The 22,701-nt window shown below is 40.0% G+C and overlaps 1 protein-coding gene across 3 annotated transcripts in view; it reads right to left on the bottom strand.

The window, feature by feature from the left end:
• Positions 1-2,381: 2,381 nt before the first annotated feature.
• Positions 2,382-22,701, bottom strand: part of nrxn3a (neurexin 3a) — a 138,283-nt gene continuing 117,963 nt past the window's right edge. For 2 of the 3 annotated variants that reach the window (XM_044047175.1, XM_044047177.1), the window contains 6 exons: positions 15,124-15,305; positions 13,997-14,168; positions 11,218-11,307; positions 9,853-10,160; positions 8,636-8,720; positions 2,382-2,680 (listed from right to left, as the gene is read on the bottom strand). In XM_044047175.1, the coding sequence (XP_043903110.1) occupies positions 2,571-2,680; positions 8,636-8,720; positions 9,853-10,160; positions 11,218-11,307; positions 13,997-14,168; positions 15,124-15,305 (947 nt within the window). In that variant the 3' untranslated portion in view covers positions 2,382-2,570. The remainder of the gene's footprint in view (positions 2,681-8,635; positions 8,721-9,852; positions 10,161-11,217; positions 11,308-13,996; positions 14,169-15,123; positions 15,306-22,701) is intronic. The other variant, XM_044047176.1, reaches the window with a different exon arrangement.

The raw sequence follows: 22,701 nt of genomic DNA, 5'->3' as shown, positions 1-22,701 counted from the left end.
CACAAGATTACTTCTGATTTTTAAAACTATGACATTATCAGCATGAGACAAAGTGCTTAAGTGAAAAAGATATTTATTGTTATCCCTTTTAATTAACTTTGGAAGGTGTTATTCAAAACAGGTTCAAGGCTCAAACATGGGGTGTGTCAATATGACAGAGGAAAGTCCGCTCTGGGACTCTTAGATCATCTTAAACCTCTTGCTTTTCACAGGTCACACAGACAATTCTAGTTATAGTTCTACAAACACTTTCTGACACAAAGCTGTTTAAGAGGGTAAAGGTGAGCTTGGCCTTTGCAGTTCAGTTTCAATGAGAGATGAAGGAACCACTTTGTGTGGCTACGCGTCGACTATGTAGCCACCTTTACTTAAAAAGAATAAAATAAAATAAAATGAGGAAACTCCCCTCCATCTGGATACAGATCACCGTTTCCTTTTTATTAAAGAGAAATTAAAAAATGATCCAGATTGATTTGAAAATGTCAAGCAATTTGAGAATAAAGTCAGAATAATGTAGCATACCATTAATTATACATAAAGTCAAATTGCCACAGGATTGCCACAGATATTTCATGAGTACATGAAAGGGCAACAAAATCACTGAACACAGGTCTTTTCCCAGGACGACACCTTTACCTTTGTAGATATGATTAAAAAAGAAAAAATCCTACTTTCTGCATAGTTTGTATTAAACACTGATTTTGTCATAAGAGCAGCTCAATGACCAGGAAACATTTGTTTAACTATAACCTCAGTGTTGATGTCAATGGCAAAGCAGTCACCTGAATGTTCACTCGGCTCGCACTGAGATTAGCAGCTGTCCCAAGTTTTAAAAGTAAGAGATGCTACACACATAAACACATTTTTTGACCTGTGGGAATGAGGTATGTACATATACTTGACTGTATGGTTTTGTTTGTTTGATTTTCTGGGATATTTTTTATTCGCCGTGCGGCTAAAACTATTTTAAAATTCCTCTCATGAAAGCACATTGTGGTCCAACAGCTGGGAATTTGCATAAAACAACATAGTTCACTAAATTGTTGGTCATTTCTATCAATACAAAAACAGTTAAGTTCTTAATTTGCAGTCTTTTACATAAATTAGCACGCGGTCACTGTGGCAAAGCTAAATAATTACAATAGATAGAGTGAGTTTTGGGATGTTGCTTCTGCATAAAGTAAAAGTTAATGTTTAAAGGAGGAGTCATGACTGCATTAGGGTTCAGCCAATGTCACGGCTCTCTTGGAACAAAAAAGCCCATTTAAGAAAAGGTTGTGGAAAAGTTTGACTCATCACAGATGTGATCTCGAGGCAGGTGTCATCGGAGTGAACATTCAAGTTTCATTGACATAAAAAAAGCAAAAAAACAACCACCATCCAATGCCATCAAGTCTGTGCATACTGAATCTTTGATGCTTATTCCAGTTCATTGAAAAACAATCAACTATTACAAAAGAGTACAGTGCAGACACAAAAAAATACCACAACACATTCACGAGCACACTATGAAATAAAAGTTATTTTTATTATTATATCCTTTCAAACAATAAAAGACACAGTGATAAATGTTTAAAGATTCAGTCGTCAGGGTTCACAGCTTGATCACAGATGCAGTTTGAAATATGAGAAAAGTGTTGTATTATGAACTGTAAATCTGCAATAGCTACAAACACATGTGGCTGAATAGCAAATGAAGGTCATAAATAAATCAAACGGTTCAATAAAGAGTCTAAATTTATGGAGACGGTATTAAGTAATAAAGTAATTACTCAATATTTAAAAGTGATATGCCATTAAATACTTGGAAATAAATGGAATTCATTCATCAACAAACAAAAGCAATATTACATTTTAAGTGTATTTTATTGTTACAGGAAGTCCCATGATTGTTCTATGAGGACAGATGTCAAATTTGACCTAAGGCTATATTTTTTCATTTGCAAGTACATTTAATCCTAATTGTACAGTACATTTAATGGCATATTTGACTGTTGTTTATTACTTTACCACCGACTTGAGTGTGAAATACATCCCGACGCATTCCACTCCTCTCATTTCACAAACTGCATCTTTAAGGGAAAACAATACACCGACACGCGAACACATTCGTAGGATATATAGCGTCAACTTACATCAACAAATTGCCCGCATGATTTAGGCGTGGAGAAAAGGATTTACAAAGGAAAGGTTGTGTAAGAATGTTGGATAGCCACTTGGTACCATTAAATATAATTTTTAGCCATTGAGTGTCTTCTATCTTAAAACATGACGGTACAGGGAGGCAACAACACATACATCCACACCACATAACATAAAAAATAAACACCATAATTCTGTTTTGTTTTTTTTTCCAATGTTTTTCTTTTTTCCTGGTAAATAATTTCCTTTTACAAAAAAAATGTGTATCTACATTTTCTTTTATCATTTTTGCAATAGACTTCAATGTTATCTAAAATCTATCCATATTTTTGCTTAATTGCCATTGGTTCTTTAGAGTAGAATGGATGGATGACTTCATATTTTAATACCTCTAAAGACAAGGGAGAAGGTGAAGAAGGGGGCGGGACCTATGAACACACTACATAGGAAATGAGGGTGATGAGGGTGACAGTGTAAGTCAGTTGCCATGTCCATGTAAAGGCAGTACGAAGCGGTCGGGCGGCATTAGAGCTGTTGGCTGTAAGGAAGGGATGGGGATATACAAACAATGAGCAATATTCATGCCCATCTACAGAAAAGAACAGAAGAAATCTAACACTGACAAATCTGACAAACCCTAAACTGCAACTTCTTAGCCATGCAATTCATTTGTTTTTTGTCTTACAGTCAAAATATCATTATGCAATAAGAATGAATTGGTTTTGTCAAAATAGATTGAAAAAGAAAAATTGGACAAAAATGGAAGATACCGTATGTGAAAGGTGTGGATCTAGAACTGCTTCACAGAATAGTTTGCGGGTTTTTGCCCATGATTACAAAAACGCCAGCATTCACTTTCATTGCACAGCTGTTTAAACATTGCACTCTTTCAATCCAGTACTTGCCAATGAAGAATTAAATACCAAATAAAACACACAAGATAGTCACTGAAGTAGTTCCAAATCACATCAAGTCAAATTATATCAAAAAAATATAGTTCACACTGTCTGTTTGAATATTAACCTGATTGACAAAAAAACAAACCAAACATATTTGAATAAGCCAAAAAACCAAAATGCCAGTGATCAATTGGAAAAATGTAGAAAATATGACCAGGTAAAGCTACCAAATGATATATGTTAAGATGAAAGAACAAAGCCATTTAAAGATTGTTTTGCACACACTACAACCAGATGCACACAATAGAAAACAGACACCGCTGAGAGAGGCACTCGACGCGAGGACGGGCTCCTCTCTCAAGTGCTTCTTGACGACAAATCTATCTGCTAATGTTAGTCTTTAAACATGAACCGGCCGTGCAGTCTGGGTGTACATCAGAGGGAGACGGTACTGGCTGAGAATGGGTTATTACTCATTTTTGGTTTCGTTTTAGTAGTACTGCAGGATGTTGATGCATGCTTAAAGTAAGTTGCATTTAGGGAAAGTAGAAAAAAAAGGAAACAACACAGCAAACTGAGGGCAGGTAAGACTGAACCGATGTTTAGAAGAATAGGAGACGGACACTGTGTCCCAATCCCTTACTATAAACCAATGGTTCACAGAGGTCATGTGACAGTTTGTACTGGCAAAAACCAACATATGATGAGACATGCATGCAGGTAGACATCAGTCAAACTGCAACCTGGTGAAGCTATGGCCAGTTCTCTACATATACTTTTGTTGCCCGTTGCAACGAGACACAATATCCATGATCAGCACAGACTGTGTATAAAAGGTGGACTCAAACTCACGCCCATTTTGACGCCTCAAGGTCAAGGTCAACTGAAACTTGTGGTTGAGACCATTAACTCGTCAGGAAAACAGTTCATAATGAGTTCTTGTTGCAACTGTCAATAAAATTTTACTTCCTGTTTAGACTCGCCCTGCAAACAGGAGACAAAGTCCACTTTGTATATACAGTCTATAATTATGGCCACACTCATCAGGTGTGTTCGTTTACCAGTGTGAAGCCACTGCCCCCAACATAAATCAATTTTATGTGCAGTGTGCAATTGGGACACAGCTCAAGTTTAAGTGATAGTGGTGAAGGAGGTGAAAAGAAAAAGAAAAAAAAAAGGACGGAAAGAAATAAAGCATAAAACAAACTTATGTTCATAGTTGTATGTCGTGTACTAGACATGGAATGTAGTTTTGTTCAGAATTAAAACAAAAGTACGACGTAGAGTCAAACGACAAGCTCAAAGCTGATATCCATAATGTTGCCGGCCACAAGCTCGCTAACAAGTACACTTTCTTCTAAAGGGTCGGATTCAAATACGCTGAAGCCGCGGTTCTCAAACTGTGGTACGGGTACCACCGGAGAGCTTCCTGTGGTGCTTGGAGCAAAATAAGCAACACTATTTTACTGAGTGCGTAGAACATGAAACAAATAATAGAGTCGCTCCATTGTGTGAAGTATATGTGAGGAAGAGGAGGAGGATGAGAGAGCATAAATCTGCCTCCTGTAAAACGTCTGTTTATGAATTTGCTCGGTCTGTTTACACCACTATATTATAACGCTCAGGTGGTGCTTGGTAAACAAAGTTTGAGAACCACTGTACTAAAGTATTGGTTTGGAATTGTTTCACAGTTTTATATACAAATGTTGCCTGAATTTAGAAATTATGGATACCAGCGGTTACCCCATTTCGACATATGATTGAATATTATGTCTAATGCAACCTGCATGGTTTATTTTCCATGTAGGTGGAAAGATTTTAATCGCAGAGGAATTCCATAAGATGGCAACTTCCATAAGTCTGACTTGAGTGGAAATGAATCTGGACGAGGAATTTATTTAAAACTGTGTGGAATGATCAAGGATGTTGTGCTGCATGTGTGATTCACGGCTTAAATCAAAAGTTCATTTTTTAACATTCGGCAACGCTAACTGTGATGAGTCACCGGGTTTAAGTGCATCTCCGTGTTTCAGTGTTTGTGAATGTTCCTGGCATCCAACGCTATGTAATAATTTGTATTGTGGTGCCTGTTACCACTGTGTGTAAATGATGGCCCTTTATTAACCCCTGATTTTAGAAGAATGCTGTGTGCAGAAGAGGTGCAATATCAACCGTATCTGAGGGTAATGGAGTGCCTTGAATTATCTGATACCTATCATCTAATTGACAAAACTTTAAAAAAAAAATAAAAATTAGGCAAACTCATTGACCTCATGTTATCATAGGAAAACAAGAAGCCAAGGATGCTAAGGCACTCAGAAACGAGTTGGAGTGACTGACCGTAACAGATAAGAAAAATGTAATGAGATTGGCAGAGAAGCTGTATTAAATGTCTCGGCTATCTAACTATTTCATGGCCGATGCCTCATACTGTTAATAAGGTCATAATTCAGTTCCACTGTGAGGCATCGGTGCCTCTGATCGCAATCAGCAGTTAACGTCGCGATAGTATTGTTTGTGGTCCACCTGATAAATAGAAAACCAATATTCACTCTGTTTTATCTCCGTTTTTAGTCTTACTCTCAGTTTTTAAAACATACCACAAACTGATAAAGCTCCAAATTGTGGACCAATTAGTCTCCGTCTGCTTTTTTTTTGTTTTTTTGTTTTTTCTGGGCAGAGAGTGGACAGAGGGTCAATTGGCACAGAGAGGCTGCCTGCTGCTGGCCGAAAAGACCGTGTGGTCACCGCCACCTGAGCCACTTTCACACTGTGAATGCTATTTTCATGTTGATGTTTTCTATGAATAACTAATTACTACGCGAGGTGGCCATGCACTCGTCTTAGGATGGAGTCTTTCGTCCATACTTGCATAAAGTTAGCCATGACGGATATAATAGTGCAATACCGCTGGAAATCGTGGGGGCAGTATAGAGTTAGAAGTCCAATTGGTCAGGAAAACGATTAAGGGAAGTCAATACGGCTGTCAGAAGTTGCTGGCTTATCCCTGCAGCCAGAAAACAGTGAGTGACTGCCAGGTGCTCGGCTTCACGCGCTGTGGGTATGTTTGACTCAAGGGGGCCGTGAGAGGAACTCGTCATCGATCTCTCTCATCGGCAGCACTAATGAGTAATATTCCCCATTAATGGGACAATCATGCAGAATAGAATAACCTCTATAAATGGTCTCCGTGGTACTTGGCACTGCCGCTTGGGATGGACGGACATAAAATGGAGGAAAACGGAGTATAAATGAGCCTTTTATATAAATGAGTCAGTTTAGCTAAAAGCTAGTTGACTCCTACTGTCCATGAGTTTTTTTTAGCTGAGAGATTATTTTATCTTATCATATCTTACGCCTGTGGCTTGTCAAAATGACTCCATTTGTTGTTGTTTTTTGCTGAAATGATGAATGAATCCGAATATCTGCGCTGTGTACGTGTTCAGTCGTGTTGCAGTTTACGACATAATGTCTTCCTATTGCCATCTTATGAAATGCACTGAGCAGTAAAGGAGAACATGACAGATTTACAGAGAACAGAATCACTCCATATTGTCTCGGAGACACATGACAGCCACACTGACACAAACATACAGTGTGGGTCGACGACGCCGGACGACATTCAGTCTGATTTCATGACGCTACGACCGCCGAAACTTAAACATGAAGAGCAGACAAAGCAACCAAGGTGGACTGAATATGAGGGGGTGGAGTCAAAGAGCATGCAAGGAGATACATCAAACTGACCCGTGATAAATTATTACCAAATAAAGTAGTAAAGTTGTGGCAAAAAAAATTTTTTTTTGCCATCCACACTGAAATATGTTCAAAAGCTGAAAACCCAAACTGAATATTGAGGCGAAAACAACTGTTTCATTTGGAAAATTGTATGTTTAGGATAAAAAAGCTGATGGCAAAAAAAAACCTTTTTCACCCTTTTATTTGTTTATGGAACAAAGACGTGTCGTACTTCAGACCAGTATGTGGAAACAACCGAAACATCATGCCACAAGTGATGAGGCCTTAACACAAGAACGTGTTTGTGAGTAACTGGCGATTAGACGGGCTCGATGACAAAAAGAATGAACGATAGAAATCAGAAAACACCACACAAACACAACCTAAACAGGATATAGCAGTGACTCCCAAAACAACAGAGGAAAAACTTCCAAAACAAAGCATGCCGCTGTCAACGTCAAAGTGATGTTAGGTGTTAGAATGGCGTGAATTTCTGTGTCAACACATGACTGGATGACAGGGGCCCTGTCTTTGTCTTTCTTCACGAATCCCCGTGTGAATCTCAGGCTACACAGCACAGCTTGTAATCCATTTATACCACCTTTCGCTCTCTTTTTGAAAAAATTTGGGAATGGCCTTCGTTTTAACGGGTTGGTTAGAGCGGCACCAGCGTCCTCAGCCAGTGTGTGACTCGATGTTACTGTGAAGCGCTGTACTGCCAGTGAAATAACAGTGTGACGCTTCTTCACAGCAATATTGTTGCCTAAAAACTCAGCTTACATCATGAATTATTATTATTATTATTATACATCATTTAAGTTTTCTATTGTCTTTTTAATGTGTTCTTTAATAACTTGTCTCATTCAGCCGTTTACATCTGATAGAAGCATTAACTACAGCTGTCTAAATGAATTAAAAAGAAATACTATTTTAAACATAAAATTAAATCACATTAAACCAGGAGGAAACTCTTGGTCTATATATTTGTACAGATATGTTACTGAAATATGGAAATTCCCAAATTCTTTCAAAGTGATTCTTTGAGTTGTCAGAATGCTTGAACATTTTTTTAGAGTTTTTTTTCTTAATACCTAAATACAAAAATAAACAGAATAACGAGTAAAAAAAAAAGGAAAAGAAAAGAAAGCAAAGGTATGATCTGAAAAAATAAAAAAAGCTTGTACACAGAAATTCAATGATATCTGTTCTCTATCACGTGTACCAACACAAAGATCTAATTATGGAGAAAAAACACAAATGAAAACAAATAAATAAATCAAAAATGTATCAATGTGGTTGCAACAACAGGCTGCCTAATTCACTGTAAACATTTTTTTTGTTATTATTTTTTTTTTAATACTGTCAAATATGTACTATTTCAAAAATAAAGGAACATTTGCAAAGCAGTGAGTGGCCAGAGCGGTGGACTCAAACACGATGTGACACATGTTGCAGCATCAGTGTAGTGAACATGGTTCACCATCATTCAGATTTTGTACTTCACTGATGACGTGTACCGACCTTAACTATTCCTCCCAGCCGACAAAATCTGGATGGGCACTGGTGACCATGTTAACCAACGACCCCATGTGCAAGTGTAGCTCATGTGATTAATTACCTTCTAGTGTCAACACATTAGCTGAGCTGTATCACTGCTGTATTAGAATGTGCATGTGATCATCCAGCTTTTCCTTGGGTTGGATAATGTGTAGTGCAGCTTGCTGTTTTGACTGAAGTTACACTTTGGCTAACCATGGGGGGGGAGCGTGATGCTTGGAGGATTTCTCGATCCTCTGGTGCAGATGAGTGAAAGCACAAAGAAAAGCAAGCAAATGCACAAAACTAACCAAACCCACCTGCGTGGCTAGTTTCGCACTCCTCCAGGTCTTCGTCATCGCTCGAACACTCTGCGGACGACACTATCTCATCTGCCGAGTGCTTCTTGGGCAACACATTGGTTTTTATGAACACAAAGGAGACACACAAATACAGGATACGTTAGCGGGTGAGCACGACCCGTGTTAGTAAAAGCTTTGACTCAAGATTTTAGCTTAGCTGCTCAATAGCTTAATTCCTCTGAATGGTAAGTTATCGTCAATGTTCGAGATTCCTTTTTTCAGTTGTGAATGGCTGAGTACAATCGCTCTCACTGTCCTCATCCTGCATTAAGTCACCCACCTGCTAGCTTGCTATATTGGTAGCCAGTGATGATGGTAAAGGCCATTGCACATCATCAAAAACAATCCCGATAAACCCGCCCGCCTCTGCGCGGCCCAGCCATGTGGGCCCCATAAAGGTTGTATTCGGGCTCACAATATGGGTCCCAAGTGGGTTTGTCCTCAGTTTCCATGGTGGCCCCACCCATGTTTGTCCACTTCAAGACCATGCACACTATTACCCATTCCAGGCTACCTGACGTGGGTACTCAGTGGACAAGGGCTTGAAGTGGGCAAATTATGCAGGTCCCATGTGGTTTCAGTAACATAGGAAACCAGTGGGAGCAAATGTGGGTGGGGCCACCATGAAACCACCATGCTCCCCTCAGATCTGACAGCATTGCTTGCCAGAGTCCATTTTTAGGTGGACACATCATACAGATGCCGTATATGGTCATGAAGACCATAAACATGCAGAATGATAACATCAACAACAACAACAAAAAGTTACCTACCGCAGCTTTAAGCTAGTACAACTCACACTACGCTTCGGCTACACACCTTGGCTGTTTGTCAGGCAGTTTAAAGATTCAAGGAAGGTCTCGCGTGTTGTCCACAGTCCAAGCTTTGTGCACTTGCTTATTTGAATATTATTAATAAATGGTTGTCAACAACCAATAACTGGCTACAGTTTGATTCACATGTAAATAAATCCCAAAAAAATCCTTGGTCGTGCAAAGGCCTGAACAATATTAGCATCATCTGAAAAAGCAGCTGTATTTTCTGGACTTAAACCACTTGAATGTCAACCCTGTGACACAAGTCCCATAGACTGCATAGACACAGTTGTTTTTGGTGTATTTTTGGCAAATGCCTAATTATTACCATGTAGCGCTTTTATAAAAGGCACTCAATACCTGTACAGTTGAGGGGGATCGGTGTTTCCGTGTGGTGGTGGTGGACATCATGGTAGTCGTCTCAATGAAGGTGGTGGACATCTCTGGGGGCATGGCCGTGGACCTGGCGGAGCCCGCCACACTCGGCACATCACCTACCAACCTCACACTGCCGTTAATCTTGATGTTGGGGTTACCCTCAGCAGCCATGCTCAACACTTTGAGGCCATTATAGTAAAGGCCGGACAGTTGGCCCTGAAAAGGCCGCCCGCGATCGCTGCCGCCGATTGCGACTTTCGCCTGTGTGTTGAATATTGTCAGCTGCCGTCCTAGAGCAGAGGAAACAGTGTCTTAGTATTTATTATGTTTGTGGCAGTGCCACAAATTTGAACATTTTGGAAAGCATTTTTTTGTGTGTATAAAGAAGTAAATTTCAAAAAAGTTAATTTAAAGTGTAAATACATACTTTAACTTGAACATGACTTGTATTTTTTGGTAGGAATATTATATAGGGAAGGGTCAAAAGGTGTGTGTGGAATTGTTTCTTGTCCTTAAATGAACTGTTGAGCTCAGATTTCCAGTTCCCCTAAACTTCCACTGAAACACTAATCAAAACATTGGCGCTGTCCAACTGTTGGACGACAAGATTATCTGCCTGAAACTGTTACTCAATAATGTCATTTATAGCTGAAAACACTCATCAGGACAGTTGGACATTGGAGGCGGACCTACAAGAGTACTTTAGTTTATCTACCTCATTGTTTCCCTGACCTTTTGACCTTTTCCCTATACAATTCCCACAGTTTGCACATTCAAGATACAATACACTGTACTTTAATAGTAAGCTACTGTATTGTTTTTGTAAGTTCTTGACACTCGAAAGCTTACACATAAAACGTCACAGTAGTCATGTCAGTATAAACAGAATTACTGTCATGTAAGCAGTTATTTCCTACGTCCACAGTAACATGACAGATTTGTTTAAGCCAAAATCCAACACTTTGCACTTGGATACAAACCAGTTACATAACAAGAACACAACATGTCACGATAATGAGATAATTATTTAGTTCATCAATTAAACTCATTTTATGTGTCAAGTTATTATTTTTATTTATTTCACAATTTAATAGTTCATTTATTATAGATTTATTTACAATTTGGAAGACAACATGAGTTTGATTTTACAGCTGCATGCACGGCGTTACATTCACTTTGTTAAATATATACGTGGTTTACTGCTGTCAAACCTCCGAAACCACACACTGCACTTGAATTGTGTGTTTTTAAAGAAAGAAAGGATGACTTACATTTGACCTTGTCATTACAGACATGTTTCCACATCATCATAATAATAATACCAGTGTTGTGTTTGTTTGAAATTACCTTTCTCTTGTAGCCACTCTTCTACTGGTCTGGTGTATTTGAAAGGAATTTTCTTATTGGCCATTTGAAAGCGTTCAATGTCGTTGTTCCCTTAAAAGTTTAAGAAAAGATTTATGAAGACATTTATAGATCAGCATCAGCATCATCTCATCCAGTCTCTGTGCCTTAAAATTGTTTTTACAACAGGTTTAAGTTATTTTATCTGAAGGTTAAAGCAAACTTTAGTTTAAGATCCTCATCTTTCGTTTTCAGAGAGAAGCAGCACAGGGATATCGAAAAGAGCAACACTGGATTAAATCAATGATACAGAATTACAGCACACATAACAACGAGCTCTGAGCATTAAAATGAAAACCACAACAACAAAATATTATTAAGTCATCTGCATGCACAGTTCAGTGAACAGTACGTGTGTTTATGGAAGTGATGAGAAAACCACACTGAGGTACTGAAAAGGATGTTAAACGCAGATTTATAATATAGCTGAAATGTAAATCAGTCAGTAAACATATAGATTGTACTGTGTAAAGTATTGCAGTTTGAAGAATATCTATTTTTTCATATCGCACAGGCCCTACCATGTGGCCCAAATGGAATAAATGAGAAGGAAACATGAAAATAATGATGTCCATCAGCTGAAAATGCTCTTTGACCTTCTGCCGTAATATGATGATTAGCTTTTAGCAAAGGAGGGGCATAAATCCTTAATACAGACGCATACACTGACTAAATCCAGTGCCCTGATAGATGATAGAAAGTGTTTGGGGGTTGCTGATGTTTCCTTCTTTAAATAACAACAGGTGGTGAGATGATGGTGCAGAAAGCGGAGTCTCTTTCTGCACCGTCATCTCACCACCTGCTGTTACTTAAAAGAAGGAAGGCCTAGTAAATGACAACACTTTCATAATAATAATAACAATAATAATAATAATAATGTCACTTTAACAGATCTGCAAATGTGCACTAAATGAGTCTTCAACTACAAAATAAAACCAAATAACTGCTGTGGGATAATCTAGTCTTAAAAGTCATTAAGGAAACTCTAATACTGGCAGGACGGAGGAAGACTTCATCATCATCGTATTCCAAGGACACACCCTCTCGTATGTCTCTCCTTTCTTCTCTCTATCATCCTCTTCCCGCCGACACTGGGAAGGGGATCTTTGCTTTGTCAGCATGATGGAAATATGACTGTAGTAAACCATCCGCAGTGTTTTCATTTAATCACATGGGATTAGATGGCAAAGCCTCACCCAGCTTCTTATCGGCCTCACTCACACACCGCACTGAGCGGCGACTCCCCCAAAGGTTTAATATGGGTTCAAGATTGTGTCTGATAGTGGTAATTGTATTTGTCCTTTAGGGGTGTATTGGGTGGTGCAGTAAATCCTCACTCGCAGCCTGCGAGCGGTTTATATGCTCAAGTGTGGCTCAAACTCTTCCCTGTACTTTATACCATCATTTTATGTTCTTCCCTATCACTCTGCAAAAACAAATTAGAAAAGAAAAAAACACATTTCATATCAAATTTCTTCCCAAACAAAACTTTCCAACTACTGTCAACAGACAATGCAGTTTTTTTTTTTTTTTTTTTTAAATTAGCAAGGTTTCATGGACACCAAACCAAAAGTTTGATTTGCATCAATCCAGAGTTTAAGAGACAGGGAAGGTCAGGTCATCTGGGGCATCTGTGGCATCATTTAACAGGGTTTAATAGGGTTTACCCCTTCTCTGAATATAAGTGAAACACAAACGTAGAATGTAAAAGTGTGCTGTTGAGTGTATTTACCAGAAAACAATTGAATTTCATTTCATATCAGGAGTGAGGTCGGCTGCCATTTTGGACCAATATTTTTGAGTTTTGACACAAACTGAAGGCTTCAGTTTCTCAGACACACTTAGAAGGGAAGGGTGAGGGATATTCAGCTGCAACTTCACTTTTAACTCATTCAATGGCTCACAAATTAGCACATTTAAATATATATGTGTATGTATTGTATTGTATATGTATATATATATATATACATATATACATATATATATATATATATATATATATATACATACATATATATATATATATATATATACACTATATTACTGCATATAGTATGAACTAGGGCCTCACTCAGTCACATTGAATTCTAATTCTTGTGACTAAAGGGACAAGAACCACTTTACCAATGTAGCCTGCAGCCTGCAGGGGTCTCAAACTCAAATAACCTAATGAGAATCTAGAAGGGGGCATCTGTTCAGTTGGGGTGGGCGATGTGAACTTTAAATCATATCACAATATTCCATCATGATATCACAATGACTCAGTTTCACAATAAAAGTGTTTGTTTTAAAAAAAATATTCATGATGCAAAATAAGTCTATAAATAACCAAACAAGACAGAAATAACTCAGATGAAACTGATATTAAAATACAACTGGACAATAGATTTATTACATTTTGTTCATGACTAGGGTTATGAAATTATATAAAAAAAAGTGTTTTTCCTTACTGATACCTGTGTGTGATAAAGTAAAAATCACATTATAAATTATAATTTCCCCACTTTGTTACAGGTTGGTCAAGATTAATTTTGACCGAGCTCAAACTGCACATGCTTGTACAATAAATCAGACATATTGCTAGGTCAGAGGCGGTAGTTCAGTGTGATAATAACCCAAAATGACATGACCTTTTTGCATATTGTGATGTCTTTCCCACATATACATATATATACATAAGGGCTGATTCGTTTTATATTAGATGGATGAATTAGTGCCGTACCTGTTGGGAAGTGCTCGTTGATTGACCAGTTATCCACCTGCAGCGTAGCATTGCCGCCATTCCTGGTGAAGCGGACCACGTGATACTTCCCGTCATTCACTGGGGTGCTGCTCTCCTGCACACTGATGTCCACTGTGCCAATGTTGAATGTCACTCCAATCTTCCCTTGTTGCTGAAAAAGAGCGAGAGTTCATGACGGCCATTGACGCAAAGCGGTGGTGAAACCTTTACGAACAGGATGAAAGCCAGCAGGAGGATTTAAATGTTCAAGTGAAATGAGCAGCAGTTTCCCTTTCAAGTTCCTTTGCTTTTTTTTTACAAGTGGCAATTATTGGTCATTTGAGCAGTTAACAAACGTCAGTTTTCAGCCATAAAAGGCTGTGGCATAAAGCAATGAACATATTCTAAGGATATCTGCGTTGAAAGACTTGGGAGACCACTGACTATAGAAACTACAGTTTCTAAAGATGTTTAATACTTTAAACGTAAGGAGAATGTGTTACAGAAGCTCACATGTAAAAGCTGCGGAACTGACATGATTAAGGCAAGTTGAAAATGAATCCCAAACAGGGCCAGTGCTAGTTATTAGCTATTTGTTGTATTAGTTATAACACTGCAAAACACTCTTAAATATTTGTCTTATTATATCACTGAAATGAAATCATTTTACCTTTTTACAATGTTTTTTGATTTCTCACTTGTCTACCTCTTACCCATTAGTCTACGTGCCGATGTGTCCTTGGGCAAGGCACGTAACCCCACGTTGCTCCTGACAGCTGGGCAGGCAGGGTGTGAATGGCTATGCTGCACATAGCTGTGCTGTATGAAAGAGTGAGTAAGTGGGTGTGAATGGGTGAATGGCAAAACTGTAGTGTACATTGAATATAAATGAATTTTCCTGGTGTGGGATCAATAAAGACTAATCTAATCTGATCTAATCTACATCTGGTTGGTTAAGCTCCCCATTGGTTATTGAGACATTCTGTTCTTACGATAACTATCAAATGTTTTAATTCATATTTTGGTCGGTAAATGTACCTGAAACCCTCACCATGGGATTTAAAACAAGTTGTGGCTTTTCCAGACAGATAAAAACAAAAAAAGGCGGAAACTGTGTAAGAACTTACTATGTGTAGCATGAGATAGTCTCCCAGGCCAGGTGCGCTGTCAATCCGAACCAGGATGCCATCTTTCAGGGAGGTGCTAAAGCCGACAGTCAGCCTGTCTGTCCTGGTGCTGGGTCTCTCGTTGGCGGGCCATTTGAATGTAATGAGGCCTCCTCCTTTGCCAAAGATGTATGTTGTCCCAGCTGAGCAGAGCGAGAGGAAGACGGAAAACAAAAAAATCCTCATTTAAGTCATTATTTCTCCACAAAAACCAAGGCCTATTCACCAATAGGTGACTGATTTATCTTTCTATTGCTACTTCATTTAAATTTTCCCCACTCCCTGATTATATCATGACAGAATATGTATCCTGTGAGAAAAGACCACCACCAGAAACTATATTAGAGTTTTTGGTGAAATGCCCATGAAATACTACTACTCTGCTTCTTTCCAATGTAAGAAACAACTGTCGCAAAACTGAAGAACAACTCAAGCGTTGATAAAGGCTGAGTCAAAGATCCAGTGATAAGAAGCAGGCTGGTTGGTTTGGGTCAGTTTGGCTTTAAATGCCTCGAGGTCGTCAGGTTAAATCTTTCTAGCTTTGCCCTAATGGACACAAACGCTGCTTGTTAAAGTGATCTAACCTGGTGCATCATTAAAAATATGAAATGAAAATTGACCCCAAAGAATTAACACAATTTTTATGTAATTTGTCCACCCAGCATAACTCTACAGTACAGTTGTAGGTGATAATTCAAACCCTAACATTGTATTTCGGTCGTTTGACAATAATAATAAAAAAGAAAAAGTATCATGCTAATCACAGTGTCTATATAAGCAAATTCTACGATTACGGTTTCAGGTTCAGGATTTTTATGCTGTACATATGGGGAAAACACATGCATTTCCTTTATAAAGATTCCAGTTGTTGCAGAAGAAAACAGCAATAAACATTGGTATTCCATATACTGCCAGAGTCTCTGAGAAACTAAGAAAGGATTTTTGAACCAACAGTACATCCCCGCACACTTCAAACCGTGCAACACTCGGAGACAGAACCTCATTCATCCCAAGGACAACACTCCAAGGCAAAAACAGAGCAATGTGGTTTATGCAGTGAAAGGTAATGAGTCGCGTTTTGAACCTGACATAAAGGGAAACACGTGGCACAGCGCGGGAACACTTCTCGCAAACAGACTGCCATGGTAACAGTGGTAAACTCCCTCAGCATTCACACTGCTGGTGGACTGGACTCAAAATGCATGGTTTCCTGAAAAGACAGGTAGGTGCAGCGATGAATGATTGGTAAACAAACAGCTTTTTAAGTGTCTGGTAGCCAGACTGGCAGGTTGGTAAGAAAACAGAAAGTTGGAGTGAACTCAAGAAATGACTAGAGGACATGGCGCACGTCGACTAAATACACAAGGGAGGCAGGGATAACTGGGCTAAGATTGGACACGCAAGAGACACTGAAGAGACACTACAGGGAAACAGGAGATAAAAGTCCAACCAAAGGCAAATTAGGAGTTCCAAAAGTCTAAAAAGTCATTTCAAGGTCTCAGCTATGGAGATACATGAAAATAAAAGCTGCTGCTGCATCTGCATGGTCAATATGGCAACCCAATCACAGTCCCATTATTATCCGTCATGTTCTGCGGCCTGAGGGCAGAGAGTAGCTCTGTGGCAGAATGAAATGACGTGGGTAAAAAGAAGATTGCAAAAATTAGTTTTAGCGTTTGAAATATGCACGTTTCAGGCCAAGATCTTTTAATGTGATTCATAAATCTGTCACAGGGGTGCAGGGAGATGTCATCCTCAAGTGAGTATAATAATAATTCCTGTTTGTTGGTAACAAAATGAAACCCTTGTATTTAATCACCAAGGTAATTTCAGACAAAATGAATGGCTGTATGTTTAATGCTGTATATGCAGTATATCAGCGCTACAACAACAAGGAGTCAATCACGTGTTTAGTGAACAGTGCTGAGGCTTCACAAGCCCCCAACGACTGCGTTTCCCGTCCCAATCCATTACATCGGCGGTCGTCAAACTCACTTCCTGCAGTTAAGTGAAAACAGGGACAGATTTTCTCGCATTGCTCATTACTGTGGAGGATATAATCAGTTAGTAATTAAGAGAAAAATCATCGGTGATTGTCTCTGAATATATCCGTGACTCTATGGACTGCCATTACTTTAAACATGCTGGTGTCTGGCAGAGATGCACAGAAAGACTGACCCAGCTGATTTTTGTCACTGTAATTATTTGGCATACATAATCATGAATTGACGGCAAATGACTGCATTTTAAAGCTGGAGCGAACCCTCATCTGCTGCATCATGTCCACCTGCAGCACTTTGGCTGTCAATAGCCCCTTTTCCATCTGGTCCTGGCTCGCCTCGCCTCGGCACGGCGCGGTTTAGGTTGGTTTTCCACTACAAAATAGTACCTGCGCGACGTGGGCGGAGTCATCACTGCACGGACTGCATGAAACTGTCGTGACTTCCTTTTGCACGCGACACGAGTGACTTGCAAAGCAGCTGTTTTCAGTGTAACTGAATCATTAGAATCAGTTAATTCAAAATATTTGTAAGAAACATTGGATATATATTTTCTTTAATTGGTGAATTTGCCTCCTAATGGCCGTTCAAGAGAATTTCATTTTCAGACAATTCCAAATTGGCTTCACTTTCTGGGGCAGTCTACGTCATTATGGGTGAACATGCCTCATTAAATACCCAGTGTTACAAATAATATAAATCCAAAGCTTATGTAGAATCTATCATTTGGGTGTTCAATGCATGATAAAAGTGGAATTGCTTCCTAAAAGCATCACCAACACCCACTCCATACAAAAAAACTCCACTGAATTTCACATTATAAAACACTTGTCTTAGTGGTCTGACATGTGTTGGACATGGTGTGAATGTCTTGGGGTTTTTTTTGTTCCACACTACAACCAACCCATCATCCTCCCAGTGTGAGATTTGCCCCCAATACTTGCTAAAATGATAGGTCTCCAAGGGCACATCGTGTTCCCACTGATGTGTCTGGAAGTAGTAGAGTGCTTTTCTCGATCACGGTGCTAGTGAGTGACGACAGTGAAAGAAAAAAGTTCACGTTCGCTTTGCAAAGCCAATATATTACATGTCTTATCAAGCTCCAAGACTGTAAAATCTGAGATGAGCTTAAACACCATGAAGACAGGGCACTTGAATTCGGTTTCTCTTCCCTTTTCATTGCTTCCAGTCTCAGATTGTCTCTCCACTGCACACACAAACACTTATTCCTTCTTGTTGCCAAGAAAAAGTACCTTAGGAGAGTGACACAGCTGTGCCATCTGTAGGTTTGATGAGCTAAACTCCTGCCCTGAAATACATTAAACCAACAATAATCTTCTTCTTCTTCTTTTGGCCTCTGCCTTTAGGTGCCACCACTGCCTCCATCTTTCCATATCCCTGGTATTCTTGTAAAGTGGTTACAAGAATAAAATTGGGAAGTCAATAATTCATTTTGAAAGCCAAAGGGATTTATTTTGCATACTCCAAAACATGAGAAAGTTAACCACGAGAACGACTAAACTCACCATGACCCCCCTTCAGCGATGCTGGAGGTCTGTAAATGGAGATGGGCAGTGAGGAGTGGTACCCCACCGCATGCGGGTGATGCGGCTCAGCGCGAGCATAGGGAGCCACCGGAAGTCCAGGGGTCACAGAGTTCTCCGACCTCCATGACAGGGACACACTCCGCTTTGCAGTTGCGGCGATACATCCCAAAATCAGCCACACCACCCAGGCTCTGTGATAGAGGACAATGAGCCCAGGGGCCTGGCAGGTGGCCCCCTTCATGGGACCCCATGAAGGTGGAGCGCCGACAAGGTGCATGGCTGAAGGCAGAGTGATTGAAACTGACAGACCAACAGCTTCATGACTGAGATAACCCCATAATAGTAACGACTGTCATCACCTGGTGTTTTCCAGATATCTCACTTACATATCGCCCAAAGAGACAGAAGGAAAAAATAATAATAATTAAGATTTAATTACTTGGGGGACGAATAAATTATTATAGTAGAATTTTGAATTAAAAATGACTGTAATTACGGAGAGAGGATGGAAAAGCACCTGGTCTGAAGAGAACGCATGGCTCATCCTGTTCAGCCATTTGTTAACTCACTGGCTGCAACACACTCTACTCACTGCCCCATCTCTGTCTAACACCCCTGTCTCCAGATTCCCTCTCCGGACGTCACTTTTCACAAAGAAATGACATTTGGTGCAAGCGAGACAAAAAAAAAATCCTCAACGTCTCATCCTGAGAAAAGTCACAGAGTAAAGTATATCCACGTCCGTCCACTTCTGCACGCTCCACTTCACTGTCACTCTGTGAAGATTTCAGAAGGAGCACCCGTTCAATTTAAAGTGGGTCAGCAACACAAGAAGAAGAAGAAGAAGAAGAAAATAATCACTCTTTGGTTTGCCAAGCCAGTAACAGACAGTCCTTATAATGTTCACTCAGTCTTTCCAGTTTCCACATGCACTACGACAGAAGACAGCAGAGACGATTTGGAACCAAGAGGAGCCGCAGCAAGAGCAAGAGCAAGGAAGGGAGGGGGAGAAAGGGGGAGAGAGAGAGAGAGAGAGAGAGAGGGTGGGTACGACATAGAGCAAATAGAGTGAGAAAAGTGAGCCAGCTGATACAAATATTTACAAAGAACGAGACAGAGAAGTCACACGAGCACAGGGGCACGATGGAAATGAAATACCAGACAAAAAAAAAACACCGTGAAAGAGGGAGAGGAGAAAGAGATTATATGCAGAAAGTGACGACATGCCCACGGCCCTGGACCTTTGAAGTCACACACACACCAGCTGTGCAGCATTTTAGAGCTTTTCCCCCAGAAAACATGGACAAGCATTTGCTGCCATCAACCATCGTGGTCCACATACTGCAGCAGGGTCGGACCAAGCCTTTCCGGGACCCTAAGCTGAATTTGGGGACCCCCGCCCACCAACCAGAACCAGGAGTCACCTGTGATTGATTGATAGAAAAGTAACTGCTGTGTTATTCACTCCAAGCCAGTGTCATTCTTGTATTTATTTATTTATTTTTAATATTAAAGGGCAGTAAAATTAAACTTCAAAGTGTGGTTTTTGGGAGGTGACAGTTGCTCAGTGGTAGAGCAAGTTGACTTTCAACTGAAGGTTGTGGTTTCGATTCCTGGGTCCACTAGCCAACATGCCAATGTGTCCATGGGCCAGACAGTTAACCCCACGTTGCTCTTGGTGGCAGGGTAAACACAACGCAGTATCAGTATCACAACACCCCTCTTCTCTCATTGGTTCTGATGATTGTTCAGGACAGGTCTTGTCTGTCAGTAAAGTCACAAAAAGCACACATTTATGGCCGTGATCGCCTCACCTGACACTGTATTGGTAAGAAGTCGGAGCGTGGCAACATAAACAAAACACAAAGAGAATTTAGATAACACGGACATCCAGGGACAAGAATGAGAGCAGTGTAATGACAGCAGAATATTCAAAAGTTCTTTCCCCCGTTTATGCTGCTGTTACTGAGCCCCTGTCAAGCTGCCATCGCGGTCGTCAAATCATGTCTCTCAGAGCCTCCAAAAATAGTAAATTACCAAAGTGATAAAGCTTAACGGCCGCTGATATTCCTGCCAGCAACAGAGGAGTGGCTCAAAAAACTAAATTAGGACAGTGTTCTGCTGTTAAGAGGATATTTTTGCACAGAAACTGTGGCCACACTGGTCTATTCAGCTCTGGATCTACCAAAAAACATTTGGGTTCATGTGTAATCAAAGAACATTTTTATTTACTATTATTATTTTTATTATTATTTTAATAATTATGGCCTATAGCTCACAAAAATGATTATCAAATTAAAGTTACAAATACATTAGTAATATGCTGCAGTAAGTAGACAATCAATTTAAACCTGCCACAAGAGGAATAAGTCCCAGTGGAGCATTAACTGGAAAGGAAAGGATGATTGTCAGACAAAGCACATTCAAGAACTTCTCTCCAAAAGGCTGCTTATTACAGCGCAGCACAGTACAGGCTGTGAGGAAATGTGTCCCGGAACGACGAGCCAAACTGTTTTCCTGTAAAAAAAAAAAAACATTCCATCCTCTCAGCGTTCTCCGTTGTCATTCACTTCACTTTATTTAATAGTTTAACTTTGGAAATGTCACTCTCACTGATGTGTTTTCTTTTGCTCATGTTCAAGTTATGGCCCTTGACATTATTGTGCTATTTAAATGACACTAGCTTTCCCGTGTACTATCTGTAACTGCCAAGCTTCAACTGAGCGCGCTCAGCTTTCGAGTGTCAGCTGGTCTGTTAAACACCACAGAGACAGTGTTTGCAGTGAATGTGTCAGACATAACAACAAAGTGAGACATCATGAGAGGACTCGGTGTCGCTCAGAAAACTAAAAACTTTACTCCTACCCTGCAGTATAGTCATTAGGATGATTTACATCTTCTTTTTGTAAAAGACAACTTTTCCTCTCGTCATTTTTGTTGCGTTCTCTTTCTGTCCGTGGTGCATTCACAGTACCCGCATGACCTCTTTGTGTTGAGACTCTTTCAATTCATCACTGCGGTCTCTCTGACAATTGGAGGCTGCAAAGAAGCACAGGGTTATCCAGACAAGTGTTGTGGAGGGAAATCGATCGGGCCACTGAACCATGGAGGCCTGGCTGTGCCTCGCTGTGAGCCCGGGGGGGGGGAGCGGGGGATAGACTGAAGTGATTCAAAATAAAACCTCAGAGCAAGAAACAAACTGCAGTAAGACCCCTGTCGCTCAAAAGACAAGAGAAGATCGAGTGAAGCACTCTGCTAGAAAGTCAAATTATGACAGTTAAAGCTGCCGTGGGCAACTAAAAAAAGGAGTTGAATGTTAAGTTTCATTCCCAATCTCAATTTCAAGTATCGGGATGGGTATTGGAGCCGACATGAGCATTTTTTTTTTACTGATCAGGGATCGACAGTCACTTGATACGACCTGTGCTCGATGTAATTAGTCATAATTCAATACGATGGCTCGTCTTGATTTATTTCTCTCTGTCTTCTCTGCTCTGAGAGCTCACACATACTTTTGGGATCACATTTCCTTCTTCTCCTCTACCAATCAACCAAGGACAATCTTAACGCTTTCATCAGACCAAGACATTATGGACGATGCTGTGCACAGAGCAAGGACTATAAAGACATGGATTGACGAGTTTGGTGTGGAAGAACTTGACTGACCTGCACAGAGTCCTGACCCCAACCCCATCAAGCATCTTTAGGATGAACTGGAACAGAGATTGTGAGCCAGGCCTTCTCGTCCAACATCAGTGCCTGACCTTATAAATGCTCCACAGAATGAATGGCTTCTTCCTCTCTCGGCGACACTTCAGTGGATGATCCGCATATTTGATTTGGAAGAGATTTTTATGCTGGATGTCCTTCTTGATGCAATCCTCCCATTTATATGGGCTTGGGACTGGCGCGATGGGGTACACTGGATGTGCCCCCCCCCAGGGTCAAATTGGAGTGTCCAGTTAACAATGAGTAATGGAGATTGGGTACCT

This window comes from Solea senegalensis, linkage group LG16 (assembly GCF_019176455.1).
Source record: "Solea senegalensis isolate Sse05_10M linkage group LG16, IFAPA_SoseM_1, whole genome shotgun sequence".
NCBI lineage: Eukaryota > Metazoa > Chordata > Actinopteri > Pleuronectiformes > Soleidae > Solea > Solea senegalensis.
This window is presented reverse-complemented; position numbering and strand designations above follow the sequence as displayed.